Source organism: Schistocerca gregaria, chromosome 4 (assembly GCF_023897955.1).
Source record: "Schistocerca gregaria isolate iqSchGreg1 chromosome 4, iqSchGreg1.2, whole genome shotgun sequence".
Classification (NCBI taxonomy): domain Eukaryota; kingdom Metazoa; phylum Arthropoda; class Insecta; order Orthoptera; family Acrididae; genus Schistocerca; species Schistocerca gregaria.
This window is the reverse complement of record NC_064923.1, coordinates 513,124,033-513,147,601: the sequence shown is the minus strand read 5'-3', so window position 1 is coordinate 513,147,601 and position 23,569 is coordinate 513,124,033. Positions and strand designations below refer to the sequence as shown.

General features: G+C 39.8%; 1 protein-coding gene across 1 annotated transcript in view; it reads right to left on the bottom strand.

Annotated features, from left to right (window-relative positions):
- The window catches only part of LOC126266906 (atrial natriuretic peptide receptor 1-like), a 1,198,842-nt gene extending 1,175,609 nt beyond the window's left edge, over positions 1-23,233 (bottom strand). Inside the window, exon 1 of the mRNA XM_049971583.1 lies at positions 22,998-23,233. Coding sequence (XP_049827540.1) covers positions 22,998-23,208 — 211 coding nt within the window. The 5' untranslated portion in view covers positions 23,209-23,233. The remainder of the gene's footprint in view (positions 1-22,997) is intronic.
- Between the last annotated feature and the right edge of the window lie 336 nt (positions 23,234-23,569).

The following is a 23,569-nucleotide window of genomic DNA, read 5'->3' as shown; positions in this document are numbered from 1 at the left end:
TATTAATCCTGAAAGCTCGTAATTTTTGTTTCCATTGTAGTGGCTCGACAAATTTCTCAAACGTAACGAACCAAACAAAGAACCGGAGCACATATCGACAAAAAACTTTTATTTACATGGTTTATCTCAAAGAGATATCACGAAAACACAACAGATGCATTAAAAAATGAAAGTCAAATAATATTTTTCACATAAATCAAAGATTTACAAACCCACAGTCTATGGCTAAAAACATACTGCGAAATATGCAGGTGGAGAATAGAGACCATGGACGGATTATCTGGCAGTAAGAATAGAAATTCTTCGGATGAGGGGCGATACGGAATCTGGCAGGCTGACTTGCTTATAGAAAGTGGGATTGGTAGTGCCATCAAAAAAATTTGGGAAGGTTGACTTCCGATTTCCGTATCTACCTTCCTTTATTGATCTGAATAATAACAGAAGATGGTGAAGATAAAAGTAGTGAATGTCTGCTAGGCATGAAAAAAGGGTGTCAGCTTCGTATCCCAGCCCCCACACTTTTTTTAAGTGTATCTCATTCAAAATTTCGTCAAATTTGGTTATTTATATCGTAATTTCAGTTTGATACAAATATGTAATTAATAAATCAACATAAAAATAAATTCTTGGAGAAGACATAAATTGTAATTAGTACGGGAGGGATCTTGAGTGTGTGTTCGACAGGCACTAGGAAGTGGATGTGCGAGTGTGAATCGTTGTGGAATTATAGAGCGGATTGGTAGTAAGATTGGTAAGCGACCACTTCGTATAGGATCTACGGCTTCTGCATTAGTACATCCAAAGAGCTTACGATAGTGGCGTCAAAATGTGTCGAAATGACAGTTAAACCTCTTACCTGTGGCGAGGTAAGAGGAAACGCAGATTTCGGCCGAACAAACATAGAAATACATCAATTTATTAGTGTGAAAATTATGATGCGGACTCTTTATTAATCTATGAGTAATATAACAACAAAACTGTATTATTCCGGATTAAACCGACATAAGATGCCTTAACGCAAAAGGCGAAAAGCGTCTGCAACATATATAAATATAGACTGCAACAAGAAAAAAGCGTTACAATTCATAAGATGTACATTTATAAAATTAATATTCAAATGTTAATACCAATGACTTCGCCTGCTTTATTTTACGTATTTATTGGCTGTACACTCGGTATCGCCGTCCTTGGAGAATGTGGCACCACAGGCAGTTTGGCTGCTACATCACCCGTATGCGAGTCCGACCACCTGACTCGATATAATCGATTTTGAATAATGATGAGTCCGGGTGTTATTGGCCTGAACCTCGCACAAAGTGGCAGAGTAGGACTCGGTTGATTATAGAGAAATAAATTCCAAAGAAAGTAACGAGAAGAAGTAGGGGCGCCGGTTAAGGGCATTGGTATTTTGGAGGCCTAGGAATCGAATCCCTGTCCAGCCAACAATATTCACAATTTTCGAGGTGAATCTAAATCAGTTAAGTCGTTTGCCAGTATCGATCTACAACTAGATTACAGCCAGTTTCTGTCCGCACCCAAAATAAATTTGGATCATTTCACAGTCTCAATGATTTCGACATCGGTAGGATATGAATTTGTACTAATCCTCGAAGGACGATTCGAACAACGGGTGTGTTTTCTTCGGTTCTAAAGGAATAACTCTCAAGGGGTTTCTAACAGAGAAAGTAATTCTTATTATTATCTCAGAATCATTTCATCCATAAATTGTAGAACAGCATTGCTGTTATCGGAAATCGAACCGAACATTTTAGCGATAAAATAAAACTACGACCGTTCTTGATGCTCTTCATTCGGCAAATCGAGCAAATGTTTGATTCTCCCCAAATTTTAAGCTAATGACGTATTGACATCACCACAACGCTGTCAGAACACAAGTCTTTGCATGCGACTCAACAAAAGTACTACACTGGGACCTAACGACAGGCTACATTTGGGTCTCAGGCAATTGCTCTAACCCGGGACCCTTACATCACTCCACTAGTGCAATTCTTGAATACGTTCTCTAGACAAAGGCTCGTAGATAGAGAGCTGGAGGGAGAGAGGGAGACAGATTTATATACATAATGAATTGTGTAAGTAATTCACTTTTGTATGTTTTATAATCACAGTCCTAAAAGAATCTGGATACTTTTGTATTTCGGCTCACTTTGTTTCGAATCTTGCAGCCCTTTTCCACTCTTTAACTTTCCATTCCTCATTTCATCATGTTCAGTTCTCCGCGAGAAAGTAATCTTCCTTTGATGTGTGGCTGATTACGGAATACAGAGTAGCGGCCACGACCGCTTTCATTGTGAATGCATGCCATCAGTTATGTGTTTCAATGAGATGCAACGTCAGTGCTCTGTGCGTCTCATTTATTTTATTTCAGGAGATAGCTTCATAATTTTATGATGTGCCAGGTATTATTGCGCTGTTCTTGTCTGCACGTGGTGCATTTAACGGTTTTCCTCGGAATCTTACAAAATTCTCGCAGGCTTGCTGAATGCCATCTGACATGGATTGTTCATTACATTGTGATAACAGCAGTGCACGTGATCTTTTATGAAACTATATTTTTAAAATTATCTTTCGTATTGTAGCACGAAAGTGTAGCACGGTATAATTGTGCACTCGGAATGAAAACTACCGGCTGGTTTCAGAACCGTGGACATACCCCCTTCTTGTTCGGATTTGGAAACAAACTGAAGTTCCGTGCGCTCCGTACTTTCGGCACTGTAGCGACAGATTGTTCAAGTTGCATCAACGACTGTGCGTAGATGAGGAAATGAATAATAAGACGAAGTTTTCTGTGCATGTATTAATCATCTGAAGTAATTAGGAGCTGCATTGCGGCTATGAAAGACTGCCGTTTCCTGATCGTTTCTACTGCAAAAGTAACTAGCGTCAGAGGAAATGTGCGCAGTAAGATATCGACATGAAGATGTAGTAACCAACAAGCTGAATAGTAAAACAAGCCTTGCTCACCTAAACAATTTAAGTAACTATCTCATGACGCGTTTCGAGAGGAGTCCATCATCAGATCTGTGGCAATAAACAATAAGACAAAATAGTAAAAGGACTACCTTGGGTATTAATAAACCGCTTCAGCTGTATTTAGCCCTTTATTATTGGATCACTACTGGTTTCGTGGCACTAAAAGCCACATATTCAGGTGAAAATATGACTGAAACATTAGAGCGGTAAAGCTCGGAAACTTTTTACCTAACATTCGTTGTCCGTCAGAACTAAACACCGCTAAAAGGCGGTATGTCAAAGAATAGTGATCCAATAATAAAGGATTAATCATAGCTGAAGCGGTTTATTAATAACCAAGATGATTATTCATAGCTGTGGTTGCCCTAGATACAAGGTCGTCTGTAGAAGGACTACGTTGTTTGAACGTAGTAAGCTGAGAAACGTGTCTATTAAAATCTATATAGAGAGTCTTATCACTTTCTATTCCATTCCGTAACATCATCAGTGAGCAGCTCTATACTGTAGGAGCTTCCTGACCTAAAGCAATCAGAAGCAATCGACATATGGCGATGTTACATGAAAGCATCGACAAATTTTAAAAATTAGTATCTTATCTACCCCTCCTGCTTCGTTTGATCGGAAGACTTCCAAACCTCTGCCAAACCGTAACACTAATAAAGGACCTCCTGTGTCCTCCAAATTTCTGAGATTTGTTCTTCTGTCACCGTACAGCTCACCCTCGGAGAGCCGTCTTGTACTCCGAGGACACACCCTGCTACTTTCAACGGCGTCATTCCCATTCTTTGCTTTTAAATACTCCGAAAGTGATCTTGGCCTGTCTTTATTTGTACTGAGACAACGATTCCATTTTTAGTTTCTTTTAATTTTTATGATTTCATTTAAGAGTGGCTTGTATCATTTTCATGATTTTTTTCTTTTTTTGAAGTATATCCTCTGTGACACGTAGTTGAAGTTCTCAATAATTAGACTTTGTGTTTCAGTGTCGATACTGACGAGTAGTGGCTCAAATGTAACAGCAAGCAAGACCACTGAGATCGGATACACTTGACACACTATTTGGCAAAATATTGCCGTGTGTATTCATGTTAATATTTACTAAATTTGAAACATGACCTTAGTAATAGGACTAGTAACATAATACTATGGTTGATGTGAACCTGTGACGGATTACTAAGGCATGCCCTAATTGTTATCCGTGCACTGCATACCTTTACTGAAACAATTCAGTATTGACGTTATTATTACTCTGTATTACTTTTAAAAAGCTTTAGCAACGAAAAGGAAATAGAGCCCGTGAAACGCATCATGATATGTGTCATTATTGTATTCATATCACGTTAGCTGAGAAGCTGATTTGCTTTCTCTTTTGTGGGGAATACGATATCATCGTACTTTCAAGTAACAAAAATCGTTCAACAAACAAGCAATACCATAGAAAAATTTCAGGATCAAAGTGTGTATACGTTTATGACTCTTAGACTCACCCCCGTCATTATCACTAAATTCTGTCCACTATAAATATTGTCGATCACACTGAAGAAAATGTCGACTTTATCCGTTAAGAAAATTAAAGTCTCTACTAGATGTATAAAGAATTTGCTGTAGTAGGTGCTGTCAGTAAAAAAAACGTAACAATAGTGACATGGAATTATAGAATTAAACTTACCGTTCCTGAAATGGGCACTTGAAATGTAGTCCAGTAACAAAATACATGCAGTTCAAGGTCAACCATTGTGAATTTCCATTCAGAAAATAAAATATACTGGAGAGATCTCTGTCATAACTTTCCCAATGCAGATTTCTTCCCACTAGTCTGTGTAATATTAACTTTTAGTCTAACTAAAAACATCGTGTAATGTTCTGAGTGCAATTCATTTTAACAGCTCCAGAAATATATAACATAATAGGGTGAGAATTAATAAATAACAGAATTTCAGGTTATACGGCTACGCCTCCGAAACTCATGACGTCATTATACCGAAACTCGAACCTAGGCGATGTGGTTATGTTCATTTGTAATATAATTAATTGTATATGTTTATTTCTCTTTAACGTTCCTGTTTGGTTGTTACTATATTCAGTTGGCTATACTAAGAGGACTGACTACAAATACTTTGCCGAGACTTGTCGCCAAACAACTTTCTTTGATTCTTAGGGATAATGTTGAAGTTATGAAGAGGTGCCATTTCAGTCTACTGACCCCTATTCTTTCATGAACATTAAATTGTAGGGATCTCCACAAATCGCCTGTAATTGTCATCACACCTTCTCTGAGATAAGCAATCACACGCATGCCGCGTTTCGATAGATGATAAGAGTGTTAATTTACTCATTTTTTGTAATTCTATTATACTGTCGCTTTCAGGTCAGCAAAGCACGAAGTTCTTTTATAGAACGCATCAGGATATTGATGCAACACAAAGAGACGTATCAGATTTAATATTGTTCTCATTCGATCTCTATATTTATGCCGATTTGCTTTTCATTTATAATTGCTAAAAATTCAGCCACTGTGACTTACACTTAAGACATTTCAGGTAGTAAGTGGTTCTATAATAAGTCGTCCTATAACCACATAGCAACTTACATTTCCTTTTTTACAACTAACTCCTTAGTTGTCCCTAATGAGTTTCAAATTGCGGAAGAATACAACAAAATTTTCAAATTCAAATAAGTCTCAAACAGTGGTTGCACTACACACGACCGTATACATCTGTTTTTGTGTTCCTGTCTTACCCCATGCTTTCTTTCCAGAATGTTGAGACATGGACGTTAGTTTACTTTCCTGTGTTCATTAGACACGATTAAGCATTTCTTCTCAAGCGACTAGTGGGAATCGCAACATACAGTTCGTTAGAAGACACAGAAAATGTTGCTGCATGCATTGATACTGAAACTATCTGCTAAAGGTATACATGCTCTTTGGACTGAAATGACAGTTGTGTAATTGTCTTTGCAGATTATGCCAAAGAACTAAAATTTATAAAGCTGTATATAATATTTCTACTCGCAAAATAAGCCTTTCAACAACTGTTTTGCGGCACCGAAATATCTGCCAGGGTATGTTGCCTTAAAGTGAAGCAAAGGAGGAGAAGAAAGACTAAGAATTATAAAACGAAATCAAATTGCTGTCAGATACGCACTGAAGAATCAACAAATCAAAGACATTTTGACAGAAAGATCATATCTTCGTACATCTGAGAAATGAAAATCTTCTGCTACAGGATGGTAGTTCAAATCCCCATTCGGTATGCAGATATAGGTCTTCCGTGATTTCCCCATATCGCTTAAGGAGAAAAGAAAGGATGTAGTGGTCTTTAGTATGAATAATGATTTGTTGCCAGCCTCCACGCTTGTCTATACTCTGAAAACCTCTTCATCCTTACACAACTACTGTCGCATAAATCATTCGAACCTGCTTACTCTATTCAAGTCCACGTCTCCAGTTTATGCACCCCATTACCATACTGCCTCTATTGTCCCTCCATTATCATATTGCCTGTTCCTTGGTGCGTCAGCATATGTGCCAGCAACTGATCCCTGCTTTTAGTCAGGTTGTGCCATAAATTTCTTTTTTCCCAATGTAATTCAGTACCTATTCATTAGTTATTTCGCCTACCCATCTTCTTCAGTATTCTTATGTGGAATCACATTTCAGAATCTCTTCTCTTCTTGTCTGAACCAGCGGAGGTTCCTTTAACCCAAAAACTCCAACGTTAAGCATGTAAGCAGAAAAAATTTAGAAAAAGTTTGAAATGATGTGTAAAATTTGTTGGAAGTCACTAAGTGCTCATCTCTTTTCATCATCACTTCCAACTCCAGTTTCCTGGGTTTGGTGTACAAGACCTCACCATCTACTTCTGTCTTCATATACCTTCTGTTCCAGGATTCTTTCCATTTGTGTTGTTTCTCCTCCACATCTAATCTTACAGTCTATATCCAGCGTTTCCTTGGTCTTCCCCCTGGTCTGCTTCCTACGAGGTTCAGGTCGAAATACCTTTTGGAAGGACTTTGGCTATTCATTCTCATTATGTGTCCATACCACTGAAGCCTGCGTTTTTTTTATGACACTGATAACAGGAACCTCAATACCGGCTACTTTTCAGTTAAGCTCATTCCTGATTTTGTCCGTTCTAGTCGTTAGGTTCTTAGTTCCATGAATCTCATTTCTTTTTATGGAATTCTGCTAAGGCCTTTGCTTGGTAATGTACATGTTCCTAAAGCATATTTTACGATTGGTATGAAATAGGCGTGGTACATTGTCGCTTTGGCTTTTTGTTGCAATTTATCAGCCCAGAGAAGATTTCTTATTTCAATGTAAAAACTGGATGCTTTATGTGTCCTGCTGAGTATTTCCTGCTTAATGGTATTGTCTTTCGAGATCATGCTTCCTAGGTACTTGAAATCTGAAACAGATTCTACTTTGACTTCTTCTAGAAATTTATTTGAGGTTGTTCTTTGCCAGTTGATGGTCACTTCTACTGTCTTTGTTTTACTTATTTTTAGTCCGAAATTTTTGAATGTGTTGTTTCTTCTGCGCTTCAGCTAGCTTCTCTCCCCATATTATCAAATCATCACCAAAATACAGGTCACTAAGTGCTCTAATTCACAAATATTGGGTGAATGTAGTCCGGATAATTGAACGCCTTGATTTACGCTCCCTCAGGACAGATACCCAATATCTACTTGTGTCGTTGTGTTCAACCAGCAATATGAGACTACACCTCTCAACGATTGGATTATTTCAGCATTTTAAATTTTTAAATTTGGTCGGTAACTATATTACATACTGAAACATCAAATTTTTGTTGCTCTGGAAGCCGATGGATAAGCAATCTGCAACAGAAATTAAATGCTGGAAGACATCTACTTAGGTGGCATAAATTAATCTTTACTGTATAACAAGGACAGAGTCGACTTCTATGCGCTCATGCTTTTAAAATACCTGGCGATTTTTGCAACAAATTTCACTTCGCACTTTGTCAATACACAACTGTACTCTCTCACTTCAGGAGCTTCCTCATGCAGTTAATAAGACCCACAGACACTTTAAAAATGCCATAATGTACTACATACACAGTTCCCAAAATACTCATCGCTTTGTCGAAGTTGATTCTATTCCGAGAGCGTTTACAAAATGCCAATCGTTTCCAGGTTAAGTGAGAGATATTGTATTTAAATTTTACACCTAGCTAACAATCGTAATTTCCTGCAGAATATCCGAAATATAAACCATTCGTCTTCATAAAGTAGCACGAGAGGTAGACTTCGATATGCTTCTAATTTGTATCTATACTTGAAACAATCGCCGAGATATTTTTCAAGCAAATCACAATTTTCTTTGCGATCCAGGCCAAGTAAGCTGATAATTAGTAACACATTAGTTTTACTGGATATTTTCAGTCAATTCTTGCAACTGTTGCCTGAATTCTCTCGTACACACAATTCACATGTATGGAACAAAACAGTATGACAGTATGTCTGCAAAACCATCTATTTTTTCAGAGCTGGTTTTCAGATTTATTGGCGTCGTTGTCTGTTCTATTCCCATTACAGTAGTGAAACATTTTTAAGTGCTTCTATGAATATTACCCTACCGCAACAAATGATCGTGCAGACCACCAACGAGTATTAACTGCACGTATTCGTCTAGTTTTTGCATCCTTGATAAAAGCCTAAAATTTAGTAATTCTGTATAGAGCAGCTGTGTTCGTTGCCGTGAAAACACACATTTCACTGGGAAGGATTGTCTGCTCCACACAAAAGTGGATTGAAATCGAATCTTACAGATGGGAAGAAATTAAAAATTGTTAAGTTTAATAACTAGACCTTAACCGCGACTTTGGAACTTCATATTTATCTCAAAAGTACGTTGTTGGTGTAAATAATGCTTCGGGAACTGCTCAATATAGAGGCTAGCACTAAATATATTAGAAACAAGGTGAATGAAAACGAACAGCTCTAGTGGTCAAAAGAAAAATCATCTACATTAGGGTATTTCGATAGAGAAATTTAATGTGGGCAAGAGGGAAACTGTGCAAGAAATTTGGATTTTCCATTACTGAGTTTTCTTGTTTATCATTTTTCTTTTTAAATATTATGATTACTTATTCCAACAATTCTCGTTTTATCCGTTCTTGGGGACGCTTAATGTACTTCTGTTTTGTTTTCTATAATTAACCATTAGCGAAAATAACTTTTAAATATTTTGCTTTACTTGTCGATTGGTCAAAATTAACAAGCTAATTCCAGTGAATTCAGCAATTCAATTAAAAGTACAGGTAACTGGTGTGTTCTGTGAATCCATTTTAGTAAACCATGTCCACATTATTACCAGCAGGTGTTTTCTCGCCTTCTACGATTTTCCTTCCTTCCCTCGCGCCGCTATAAATGTCGAAGGTTTCTTTGACAATCATTATAAATCGATAATACATCATTCAGAGTCTCTAGAACTCCCAAATTGTGATATTGTCTAGCCATTTTTCTATTGTAGAACTAATTATGATTCCATCATCATTGGCCACCCACTTATGCGCTGGAAGTTGTTAACTCATGCTTGTGAGGTAAGGCTTGACTTGGAGGTCACCTATTCGAATCGTGATCGTGGAAGAAATATTCACTGCTGTAATTCCGCAGAAAGGGGAGGAGCGAGGGTGGCTATTAGTACTTGATAAGCAAACAGGCTTATCGTCAAATAAGGGTGATTGCCTAATACTAAACGACTCAAGTCACTGCCGCAAGCTAAATAGTGTGTGGAAACCAAGATTCTTGGTCAATCTATAGTAGTACACGCAGAACAGAGTGAATGTTAAGAACAGAAGTAACAAGTGTGGTGTCTCATGTTTCAAAACTATTTTTGATTTTTGTAATTAAATGGTTTTATGGTTTCCTCTGAATAAATCCAAGTATTCTTTGGAAATTAGCATGAAAAATATTACATGGATTCATAGTATAGCGCTTTCGTTTGAGACTTTAATTACAGGACAATTCTTAGACACATTTACTTTAATAATCATGAATTGAGCTTTGCATCTAATCATTGCGACTGCACACAGACAATGCTGTTACCAGCACTGACCAAGGAAAAAAATGTCTCACGACGATAAGCGTCCTCAATAACGTCTATTTAAAGAACCACTTTTCGCACCACAAAATCAGCTATACCACTGTAAACGACTATCATTGTAAGTATTTCTACTATAATGGCTGAACAGTGCATAGCCAAACATGTTTCGTTTATAGCATAAGATGGAATTATGTCTTTGTTGGTTCGTAGCCAGTCCAGCTAAAAAATTAATAATTTGTTATACACCGACTGGTTTCGATGTAAAATATGACGAAGAGATTGAAGAAATGTATGATGAAATTTTTAAAAAATCATTCAAATAGTTAAGGGAGTCGAAATTTTAATACTAACTGGGGACTAGAATTCGATAGTAGTGAAAGGAAGAGGTGGGAAACTAGAAGGTTAATATAGACTGTGAATGAAAGACAAAGCGTCCTAGTAGAATTCTGCATAGAGCGTAACTTAATCGTAGGTAACACTTGGTTTAAGAATCATGAGAAAAAGTTGTATGCGTGAAGAGACATGGAGACATGGGAAGGTTTCAGATTGATTATGTAACGGGAAGAAAGAGATTTATGAACCAAATTTTAAATTGTAATAGGTTTCCACAGACAGATGTAGACTTTGACCACAATTTATTGGTTAGCAATTGTAGATTAAAAGTGAAGAAACAGCAAAAAGGTAGGAATTTAAGAGGTGGGACCTGGATAAACTGAAAGAACCAGAGGTTGTAGAGAGTTTCAGATGGAGCATTAGGGAACGACTGACAAGAACAGGTGGAAAGAATATAGTAGAACAACAATGGGTAGCTCTGAGAGATGAAGTAGCGAAGGCAGCAGAGAATCAAGTAAGTAAAAAGATGAGAGCTAGTAGAAATCCTTGTGTAAGACAAGAGATACTGTATTTAATCGATGAAAGAAGAAAATATAAAAATGCAGTAAATGAAGCAGGCGAAAAGGAATGCAAACGTCTCGAAAATGAGATCGACAGAAAGTGCAAAATGGCTAAGCAGGAATGGCTAGAGGGTAAGTATCCATATATCACTAGGGATAAGATAGATGCTGCCTACACGAAAATTAAGGAGACCTTTGGAGAAAAGAGAACCATCTGTACGAATATCAAGAGCTCAGATGGAAAACGAGTCCTAAACAAAGAATGAAAAGCAGAAAGGTGGAAGGAGTATATAGAGACTCTAAGGTCGATCTACTTCAGGTCAGTGTTATAGAATTGGAAGATGATGTAGATGAAGATGAGATGGGAGATATAATACTGCATGAAGAATTTGGTAGAGTGCTCAAAGACCTAAGTCGAAACAAGGCCCCGGGAGTAAACATTGGAAGAGCCAGCCATGAAAAAACTCTTCCATCTAGTGAGCAAGATGTATGAGACAGGCGAAACACCCTCAGACTTCAAGAATAACATGATGATTCCAATTACAAATAAATCAAGTGCTGACAGGTGTGAAAATTACTGAACTGTCAGTATAATAAGTCCGGGTTACAAAATTCTAAAACCAATACTTTATAGACGAACGGAAAATTGGTAGAAGCCGACCTCGGGGAAGATCAGTTTCGATTCCGTAGAAATGTTGGAACACGCGATGTAATACTGACCCGACGACTTATCTTAGAAGATAAGTTAAGAGGCCGGGCGGGGTAGCCGTTCGGTCTAGGCGCCTTGTCACGGTCCTCGTGGCTCCCCCAGTCGGAGGTTCAAGTCCTCCCTCGGGCATGTGTGTGTGTGTGTGTGCGTGTGTGTGTGTGTGTGTGTGTGTGTGTGTGTGTTGTCCTTAGCGTACGTTTGGTCCCATAGGCTCTTACCACAAATTTGAAAACTTTAAGTTAAGGAAAGAACAACCTACGTTATAGCAACTGTAGACTTAGAGAAATTTTTGACAATGTTAATTGGAACACTCTTTCAAATTCTGAAGGGCTCAGGGGTAAAGTACAGGAGCGAATGGCTATTTACAACCAGATGGCAGCTGTAAGAGTCGAGGAGCACGAAAGGGAAGCAGTAGTCGAGAAGGGAGAGAGACAGGGATGTGGCCTATCCCTGATGCTATCCAATCTATGTAGATTGAACAAGGAGTAAAGGAAACAAAACGAAAATTTGGAGTGGGAATTAAAATCCAGGGAGAAGAAATGAAAACCTCCAGGTTTGCCAATGACACTGTAATTTTGTCAGAGACAGCAATGGACTTGGAAGAATAGTTGAACGGAATTGACAGTGTCTTGAAAGGGGGATACAGCATGAACATCAACAAAAGCAAAACGAGGATAGTGAATTGTAATCGAATTAAATCAGGTGATACTGAGGGAATTAGATTAGGAAATGAGACACTTAAAATAGTAGATGAGTTTTGCTATTTGGGCAGCAAAAAAAAAAAAAGTGATGATGGTCGATGTAGAGAGGATATAAAATGTAAACTGACAATAGCAAGGAAAGTATTTTTGAAGACGAGAAATTTGTTAACATCGAGCTCAGATTTAATTGTCAGGAAGTCTTTTCTGAAAGTATCTGTATGGAAATGAAACATGGACGATTAACGGTTTAGACAGGAAGAGAATATAATCTTTTGAAATGTGGTGCTACGGAAGACTGCTGAAGATTAGATAGGAAGATCTCGTAACTACTGGGGAGGTACTGAATAGAATTAGGGAGAAGAGAAATTTGTGGCACAACTTGACTAGAAGAAGGGATCGGTTTGTAGGACACGTTCTGAGGTATCTAAGGATCACCAATTTAGAATTTGAGGGAAGCATGGAAGATAAAAATCATGGAGACCAAATGTGACTACACTAAGCAGATTCAGAAGGATGTAAGTTGCAATAGTTACTCGGAGATGATGAGTCTTGCACAGGATAGAGTAGCATGGAGAGTTGCATAAAACTAGTCTTTGGACTTAATACCACAACAACAAACACAAAATCTTCTCCAGGTCCACAGGTTCCAGCGAAACAGAAATGTTACACTAGCTGCGCGAACAGTTGCGCGACCGCAATGGAAAGTATTAAAATTCCAATTTGTTCTGTAATGGCGACTAATTTGGATTTCCTGCAATGCTAGGTTGTTTCGACTGCCCAGCATGTTAGAATTGGTGTACATGCTACGTTATTTGACACAGGGCCCAAATGAAAGCAATAAACAACAGTTTAATTTAAAAACTATATCACAATTAATAACACATTTTACAGTCGCAAAGACGTAGAAGACGCAGAGTGATCTGATAACAACCACAGAGTTAGATCACCACAGAAAGAATTTCAAGGAGAGAGAAGCAATCACAGTGATGCTTCTAAACTGTAAGTCAGTTTTATCAATATATTGTTTCTTAGCACATTATATCGAGTCTCTCTTGTCATTGGCTCCAAAGTAACATTTCGTAGAATTAACAATCTTATATCACATGCCCATTGATTTTCTTTCTCACATCATAAAAATGTTGGTGACATACGTATAGGGACGCTATACATGACCAGCTGGCCTCACCTTGCTTCTAATCGTAACAGTCACTTTCTGCTGCATTATTGGCTGTTTACGAGAAAATCAAAACCGTCTTACACAGAACATATACTCTCTGAGTTCCACAATCAGCATCCAGTTCCGTACATAAATTTGAGACCTGCTTTACTGTCGCTTCAACCGCAAGATGTGAACTGCTCTTTCCGCCTGCTGTGGCTTGATTTATCTCTGGTATAAGGCCAACGGCTATTCCGGCGTTGTGCTGTTGTCACACGTGCAGTGGCGCTCATAGTGCGACGTACTGACTTGATTTCGGCAGTGTTGGTGAACAGTTAGGAACGATCCGGCTTGTGCATATGGTACGTGTACCTCAACGTGGTATGCGCCAATGTAGAGGGCTCCATCGGCAATTCACGGCTAAAGGTGATGCGCCGAACTGCACAGTGGAAAGGCGACCGCTGCGATTTCTAGCACAGTTGTCAACTGTATCCCACTCAAAAATCGCATTTTGTGTACGAAAATGGACTGGCGTAAAATTCCTATGTCAGCTCTCTTAATACACACAATTCCTCCCTTAACTGTATTCTACTTACGTCGTTCTGTCTGTTGTACGTATAAAGAAAAACTTCTTTATCCATAAACAAGTTGTAAGGTAAGAACGACGATCCATCTCCATTCAGTAAGGATATCAACTTATAAAAATTTCATTACAAATGTTGTGTACCAATTCAATAGTCTTCAACATCATTTTTTTCATATTTCTTAATTTTTAGTAAAACCCTAAGCTCAGTAAGCTTACTCTGACTGACTCCTGAGAGAGAGCGCATTACACATAGATAACACAGAATATTACGCAACACTGATTTTTTACAGTTAAGAGTCAAAGAAACTGGTACACCTGCTCAGTATCGTGTTGCGCCCCCGCCAGCACGCAGAAGTGCCCCAACACGATGCGGCATGCACTCGACTAATGTCTGAAGTACTGCTGGAGGGAACTGACACCATGAATCCTGTAGGGCTGTCCATAAATCCGTAAGAGTACGAGGAGGTGGAGATCTCTTCTAAACAGCACTTTGCAAGGCATCGCAAATACGCTAAATAATGTTCATGTTTGAGGATTTGGTGGTCAGCGGAAGTGTTTAAACTCAGCAAAGCTTTCCTGGAGCCCTTCTGTAGCAATTCTGGACGTGTGTGGTGCCCTGCTAGCCAGTCCGTCGGAATGTACAGATGGACATGAATGGATGCAGGTGATCAGACAGGATGCTTACACACGTGTCACCTTCCAGTGTTGGATGTAGACGTATCAGGGGTCCCATATCACTCCACCTGCACACGCCATGAACAATTACAGTGCGTCCACCAGCTTGAACAGTCCCCCGCTGACATGCGAGGTCCATGGATTCGTGATGCTGTCTTCATAGCCATACAAGTCCATCCATCCTCACGATGCAATTTAAAGTGAGACTCGTTCGACCAGGCAACGTGTTTCCAGTCATCAATAGTCAATGTTGGTATTGACGGGCCCAGGCGAGGCGTGTACCTTTGTGTCGTGCATTCATCAAGGGTACGCGAGTGGGACTTCTGCTCCGAAAGCCCATTTCGATATTGTTTCGTTGAATGGTTCGCACGCTGACAATTGCTGATGGGCCAGCATTGAAATCTGCAGCAATTTGCGGAAGGGTTGCATTTCTGTCACGTTGAACGATTCTCTTCCGTCGCCGTTGGTCCCGTTCTTGCAGGATCTTTTTCCGGCAGCAGCGATGTCGGAGATTTGATGTTTTACCGAAGCCCTGATATTCACGGTACACTCGTGAAATGGTCGTAGGAGAAAATCCCCACTTCATCGCTATCTCGGAGACGCTGTGTCCCATTTCTCGTGCGCCCGTTATAACACCACATTCAGACTCCCTGAAATCTTGTCACTGTGGCAGCAGTAACCGAACTAACAACTGCGCCAGACACTTGTTATCTCATCCAGGCGTTGCCGACAGCAATGCCGTATTCTGTCTGTTTAGATATCTTTGTATTTAAGTACGCATGCCTATACCAGTTTCTTTGGCGCTTCAGTGGATATCAGTAAGAATGTCTCAGAACCTTTTAGAAGAAGAGAAGTTGAATAAATAAATATACGAAATTAAAAAGCTGCCAACGAGTTACGCACCGCTAGATAACTGTACGTCTCTGTCCATTACACTACGCTGAAAGTTTACAGTATCTGAACATGTTTTGTACGTTGTCATCTGCTGAAGGCTACATTCGCCGAAATCTTTTAACAGACATTTAGGTATCTTCTTACACATGTTACCAATTTTCTGACGGGTCTTAATTGTGGCGTTGCTTGAAACAGGATATTTTCACAACATGCAATTTACAATATGAAAATGCTTTATGCACCAATCTGACGTTTCCTGAGATTGTGGTACAAAAAATCGTACCAATAACGATGCGCTTTCGAGAGATTCTCAATGTGCTGGTACTTTGATGCAGCATATATTCATAAGACGGATATTACAGTAAAAAAATAAAAATAAAAAATTACTAAATCCAAAATGGCATCTCCAGATATTGTGCCGAAAAGAGAGATAACCTGCATTTGACGTAGATGATGTTCTTCCATCTCAGTGATCCACATTCAAATGCGTAACTGTATCTGCTGTTGGTTCTCAGCCTTGTAAATTTTTTTGAAATACTTCATTTACGCCATTGACTGTATGTTTATTAAAAATCCACTATTGCAATTTCAACTACTGCTGTGCTTACAGCACCTATCATCCACTTGAAAATGATCAAGGTTTAAACTGCAACAGTGGAGTTCTAACAAACGAACAGTCAATGGCGATACTGAAGTCTTTCGAAGTTGAAATGCGCGTTCAGAATACCTAAAGTGCTTGATACGCACTGCACGTTCGAAATGACTTATGCTTTTACCACGCTACGATGGCAGAAACTTGTCAAGCTCAGCGTTGACGTTCGAATGAACGCTCCATGTCACAACAGCTGAAGACTCGACGCTGCCAAAGACGGTACTATGAAAAGCGTGTCCGTTACCATTCCTCTGGAGTGATGGAATATTAGAATTTGCGTTAATGTCCTGGTCTCATTTCCTGATTTCTCTGTAGTCTCTCCTTGTGTTTTCACTGATATTGGGTGCCCGTCCTTAGGATGGGGACGTTAAGCTCGTTGGCCCCGTTGGTGCCATTCCAGAGTACGTTACCTGCAGAACCCTGCCTTTTCCTTCTCTCACCAAGAATAGACAAATATGATACCACACGGAATAAGTACTCACCACAATCAATACGGTAGTAGCACAGTTGGTTATTTCGTAATGGGTTGAAGGTAACCAATAGTAAATCATCTCCAATTGCACCCTGTCCCGGACCCTAATGCGAGATTTTCGAGTCATTCCCCACACTGACGTTACGGTTGTCTAATATTTCTCAAGAAACTGAAAAGGCATTTAGTACCACGCACTGCTGAAAAAGGTTCATATACCCAGCTGCATGAGTGTTCAGACTGATTCGCGCACCAAAATTGACTCGCCAATATATTAGGACACACTTACGTCGAACTTGGGAATTTATTTGTAGAGTCACGTAATTCACCTCTGAATAACGAGGGCCTGGTGATAGCTGGCTGTAAGTTACGTGATCCTTTAAACGGAGCTTTAGAATTAACCACTAGGTTAATGATGCTCAACTATGGAAGCGAAATAAAAGACTACTATTAATAATGAATCCTTGTCAAGGTACGTTAGCAAAAGAATGAAATGAGTAGACTTACAAACCGCACGTTATTAAAAACCGTTCAAGCATAATTTATCCAATACATTAGTGCTTATGGATCTCAAGATCATTAATGCTTGTAATATGTAAATCACAAATAATAAGGATTTGAGTCTCTGAATGAGGCGCCAATATTAATATTTACTTGAATTGTGATTTCTATTACACTGAAGAAGCTATTGCAACTGTTAATTTAAACAAAGAGCTAGTAAAGTGATAGTATTAATTTCCACAGTCATTGCCGTGAGAGTGCGTAGAAGTTTATCACATGTAGAATACATTTCCAGAGCTTTTGTTTTGTTGGTATCATGCCTCTCCAGCAGCGTATGCTGCTGTTTTCCTGAGATTAACATTGTGTTATTTTACGAAATGAGTGAGAAAAATAAGGTGACTGACAGACAACACTGCAAGTCATCTGGCAACGCTATGTTGTTCTACTTGTCTAGAACGGCGTGTCATCCCTGCCAAACGCTTGGTCCAGTTTCAGCTCCGTACAGGAGACACATGATTTCTGAAAGCGCCTTCGGTGTAGTTGTATTTTGTTGTGTGTTTCGAAAATGAAAGTCACATGAAATTACATATATGTTTTGTCTGAGACATTTTTAGCAATAGAAGTTAATATTTTAAATAAAATTCACAAAGTAAATTATATTTACATTGTTGTAACCTTTATAATTTCATTTCTGAGTGTACATGCAACTTACTTTGCATAAATACTTTATCAAGTGAATTTAAATTCTCTAAAATACGTTTACTCACAAATGTTTACTAATATTTGACCTTGTCGTTTCAGATAGTAGGGTTTCTTCATATTAGTTTCATAAAAATGACAATGTGTTTTAAAGAAATTATGAAAAAGTATTGTTACCACAGTTAAATTTTCTGTGGATTAAACTGTTACTAGAATCAGCAAGTAGCTTCCGTAAGACAGAAAAATAATCTTGTGATAGCCCTGTACATATATTGTAATACGTACAAAAATTTCGATATTTAAATACAAATAAAGAAGTGATTAATGCACTTATATATGAGCCGCCAGGTCTCTAATTTCTACGTGCATCCTTAATAAAATCACAATTAGTATCTGAAGACGGAAATTGCAAATACGAGTACTTTATTAGCGTTATTGGAATAATTCACCGTCTTACCATTAGGGTTTGGAAAGTTCATTTGATTACTAGAGTGGATTTCTGTACCTGCTGGTTACGTAAAATCCTATTGAGAAACTGACACTGTTGTAATTACGTTTGTTCCATCTCGACACTTCATCAGATACGTATTTTAATACAGAACACAAAGATTATTTTCGTACTAGTTTTGCAATGAGCTGTTTCTGTTGTTATTTTTTTGCAATCTAAGCCACTTATTACTTCATCTTAGGGCCCTTAGGCACAGCAGGCGCCGCGCGGGATAGCCGTGCGGTCAGGGGCGTCTTCTCACGGTTCGTGCGGCTCCCCCCGTTGGAGGTTCGAGTCCTCCTTCGAGCATGGGTGTGTGTGTTATCCTTAGCGTAAGTTACTTTAATTAGTGTGTAAGCCTAGGGACCAATGACCTCAGCAGTTTGGTCCCATAGTCCTTACTAGAAATTTCCAGTTTGCACAGCTGTCGAAATTGTACACACCCCCAAGGAAATCCCATCGTTGTGTGGCTGCTTCAATGTGCCTACATGTAAAACTAAGTATTGTTGTGGTCTTCACTTTGAAAACTGGTTTGATATTGGTGTCCACACTAGTCAGTCCAGCGCAAGGCTCTTCATCACTACATAACTACTCCAACATACATCCATTCGAACATCTTAGTGTATTCACACATACGAATCCTTCCTTGAGCCGTAAGGATGTCTCCTGTGATCTGGTCCTTTCGCTTAGTCAAGTTGTGTCAGACACGTTATTCTCAAGCAGTTCGTTTTCGTACCTCATTAGTTAATCTTTCTACCCATCCGGTCTTCAGTATTATTCTAGGGCACCACAGTTCGAAAGCTTCTTCTTGCTATCGCCAGTCTGCGTTTTAAACCCCCACTACTTTTAAACACTACATCAGCCATCGTCAGTTATTTAGCTGCCTAATAGCAAAACCCATCTACAACTTTTAGTGACTCGTTTACCAGTCTAATTCCCTCAGTATCGCTTGATTCAATTAGATTACATTCTATTATCCTTATTTTACTTTTGTTGTTAATCTTGCAATCTCTACTAAGGACACCACTCCGTTCAAGGCATGTTATGGTCCCATAAGACCTTACCACAAATTTAAAAAAAAATCCAAGTCATGTTATATTTATCACGTTAAATGATGCTGTGAGGCAGCATCAGGTTATTCTTGTGGCATTTCGATAACTTTACCTAAGAGCCGGATGGTGCTGTAAAAGGCGTGGATACCGGTCGCAGATAAACAGACACTGATGTGTGGAAAAAACAGTATCAAAAAACGTTATAAAAACAGCTAAATTTAAAGACTTTTCTTTTTTTACACCCATTTAATTTTTACCATGCCATTACCAGTATCGAGTTTTCATTCATCGTTAGATGGCTGCATTACAACATGAACTGCAAATGAGTAGTTGGTTGTTTTGTTAGCCGTGGTGCCCTATCGTGAAAATATACAACGAAGCTCCAAAGAAACTCGTATAGGCAATCGTATTGAAAAACAGAGGTATGTAATCAGGCAGAGCAGGCGCTACGGTCAGCATGGCCTATATAAGAGAACAAGTGTCTGGTGCAGTTGTTAATTCGGTTACTGCTGCTAGAACGACAGGTTATCAAGACTTAATCGGGTCTGAACGTGGTGTTATAGTTGGCGCACGAACGATGGGACACAGCATCTCCGAGGTAGCGATGAAGTGGGGATTTTCCCGTACGGCCAATTCACAAATGTACCGTGAATGTCAGGAATCCAATTAAACATCAAATCTCTATCTCTGCCATCGCTGCAGCCGGAAAAAGATCGTGCAAGAACGGGACGAACGACAACTGAAGAGAATCGTTCAACGTGACAGAAATGTAAAGCTTCCACAAGTTGCAGCAGATTTCACTGCTAGACCCTCAACAAGTAACAGCATGCGAACCATTCAACGAAACATCATAGATACGAGCTTTCGGAGCCAAAGGCCCATTCGTGTACACGTGATGACTGCACGACACGAAGCTTTACGCCTCGCCTGGGCCCGTGAACACCATTGGACTGTTAATGACTGGAAACATGTTGCCTGGAGGAACGAGTCTCGTTTTAAATTGTATCGAGCCGATGGACATGTACGAGAGTGGAAGCAACCTCATTAATCCATGTACCCTGCATGTCAGCAGGGATTGTTCAAGCTGGTGGAGGCTCTGTAGTGGTATGGAGCGTGTGCGGTTGGAGTGATATGGGACCCCTGATACGTCTAGATACGACTCTGACAGGTGACATGTACATAAGCATCATGTCTGACCACCTGCATCCATTCATTTCCCTTGTGCGCTCCGACGGACTTGGACAGTTCCAGGACATTGCGACACACCACACGTCCAGAATTGCTATAGAGTAGCTCAAGGAACACTCTTCTGAGTTTAAACACTTTTGCTGGCCATGAAATTCCCCAGAAATGAACATTATTGGGTATACCTGGAATGCATTACAACGTTCTGTTCAGAATAGAGCTCAATCCCCTCGTATTCTTATGGATTTATGGACAGCCCTGCAGGTTTCATGATGTCAGTTCCCTCCATCACTACTTCAGACATTAGACGAGTCCATGTCACGTCGTGTTGCGGCACTTCTGCGTGCTGGCGGGGGCGCAACACGATACTGAGCAGGTGTACCAGTTTCTTTGACTCTTAACTGTAAAAAATCAGTGTTGCGTAATATTCTGTGTTATCTATGTGTAATGCGCTCTCTCTCAGGAGTCAGTCAGAGTAAGCTTACTGAGCTTAGGGTTTTACTAAAAAACTACATAATAATAGTCAGGTGTATCAGTTTCTCTTGATAATCATGGTCACTCGTGAAATGGTCGTACGCTAATATCAGTGTTAACTGATAGATGCTCATAAATGAAATGAAAATGAATGAAATTTGGATATTGCATAATGCTTGTTTAGTACTAGTGCTTATAGTGGACATGTGTTGATATGTATGAAAGCTCGAGTTTTTGTTATTTTCCGTGTAGTATATAGCTGTATCATGTTAAACATTGGCTCAGTGTTACAAGCACTTTCACGAAATTTCAGAGTAAAAAATGTATTATCATTAGTACATTTTCAACGAACAATTTAATTTCACATAAATTCCACGTGTTTAACATGTAGTGATGGCTGACGAGGATCCTATGAAGCAAACGTGTACATTGTTTACATTGGCGTCAGAGATGTGGTAAAGGTACGATTTCATCATGAATACATTTTCGGCAGTAACTGATAAGCAATCGGTGGGCAGCAGAAAATAAACATAATCATTCTTTTAAAGTCACATGAAACAGTGATTTTAAGGTTACGTAGCTCATTCGGTAAAACGAAATAAGATCACTTGTGCGTCTGTCTATATGTATGTCTGTGTTTAGGTTAAGACGTCTTTTCTCAGGAACGATAGACCTATCAAGTTTAAATTTATGCCACGCACTTAGACCTATGGTCCCTTGGTCATGTAAGAAATTTAATCAAAAGATACGGCCATTCATGTCTCATATTTTCATACTCGCGAACTCACTCATCAAAATCTGTGAGGCACTTACCGTTGTCATAGAATCATGGAAATTCGAGGGCAGCAATGTTTTGCAGTACAAGTAAAGGAAAACGTCCGAAAATTGTTAATTTGTAATTAGATCACAAGAAAAATTTTTTGTCATTTGTGATCTGTGTGTTAACACTGCTTTTTTTTCAACACATATGAGGTTGAAATGTATTTCAAAGTCCCTTGGCGATGTAAAAATGTACGCCAATGACATTAAAAGATACGGACATTTATATGGAATCTTTTAATACTCGCTATCTCACTTACCAAAACCTATCGGGTTCATCTTGTTGACCTAGGATCATGACGTTTCGCTAGAAGCAAGGTTTCACAGCGCCAGTAAGGAAAAAAATCCGAAACTTGTTAATTTTTAATTATATAAAACAAACAAATAATTTTTGTCATTTGTTATCCGTCTGTCTGTTTGTCTGTCAAGACCCCCTTTTCTCTGAAATTACAATAACAAGTGCGATATTTCACCAAAAAAATTCAAACATAAAACTTGAAATTAAAAAGTCTCGGGAGCAGTGCTTTGCTACTATCAATATCGATAACAGGCAGAAATCGTCTAGACTCTCAATTCACAGGATAAATAAACTATCTACACAGCTAATTATCCTTCAGAGCGCGATTCCTACGCGCAGTTAGCAAATTCCTTAAATACACAAACTGTTAACGTACGTTACATATATATTATAATTTCTTAGAAACATGCGAGATGTATATTTGTGTTAGCAACTGTCTGAATTTATTTTTGTGCCTTTGAAGGAGTAACTTTTGGAAACTTGTCAGAACAGCACTGTTAGTTAGAAAACAGTCTTTGAGCTCCATAACAAGGCACCAGCTTAGATGTGGTAAGGTAAGATTTTTGTTTTCGTAGAAAGAAAGGAGCACGAGAAGGACAAGAGTAGGTGAAGGGCGGCGCGGCAGGGGGAGTCGCGCGGCCACGTGGCTGCGGCGGCGGCGGCGGCGGCGGCGGCGATACTCACGGCTGCGGAAGCGGCCGTGCAGCGCGGCGGAGCAGGCGGGGCAGTTGAGCGTGCAGTGCGGCCGGCGCACCTCTAGCAGCGGCGACACGGCGCGCTCGCGCTCCTGCCCGCCGTCCCAGTCGCGGTCGCGCTCCCGGTCGCGGTCGCGGTCGCCGGACGCGGACAGCGAGCGCGCGTGGCTGGCGGACGGCGGCCGCAGGGACTCGCACATGGCTGCACGTGGCTGGCGACCGCGCGGCACTGCCCGCCGAGGGACGCGCGGTGCCCAAGCGGCGGCGGCGCCGGGCCCGCGCCTGCGCCGGGATCGATCTGGGACCCGCCGCCCTCCGCGCACCGTCCCTCGGCCCCCAGCCCGCTCTCCCCAAATTGTCACGTGGCTGAGCCCCATCTGTCCACTTGCGATGTGTTTACGAGGATCACATTAGGACACACGTGTGCAACTATCAGTTGGAGGTCCTTCTTTAAAAGACTGAAGCACGTCGACTGTCCGACTTGTCTCCACAACCGCCTGAGAGATTATTGCAGAGAGAGGTGTAAAAAAAGTGAAAAATAGCACCAAACATTACGTATCT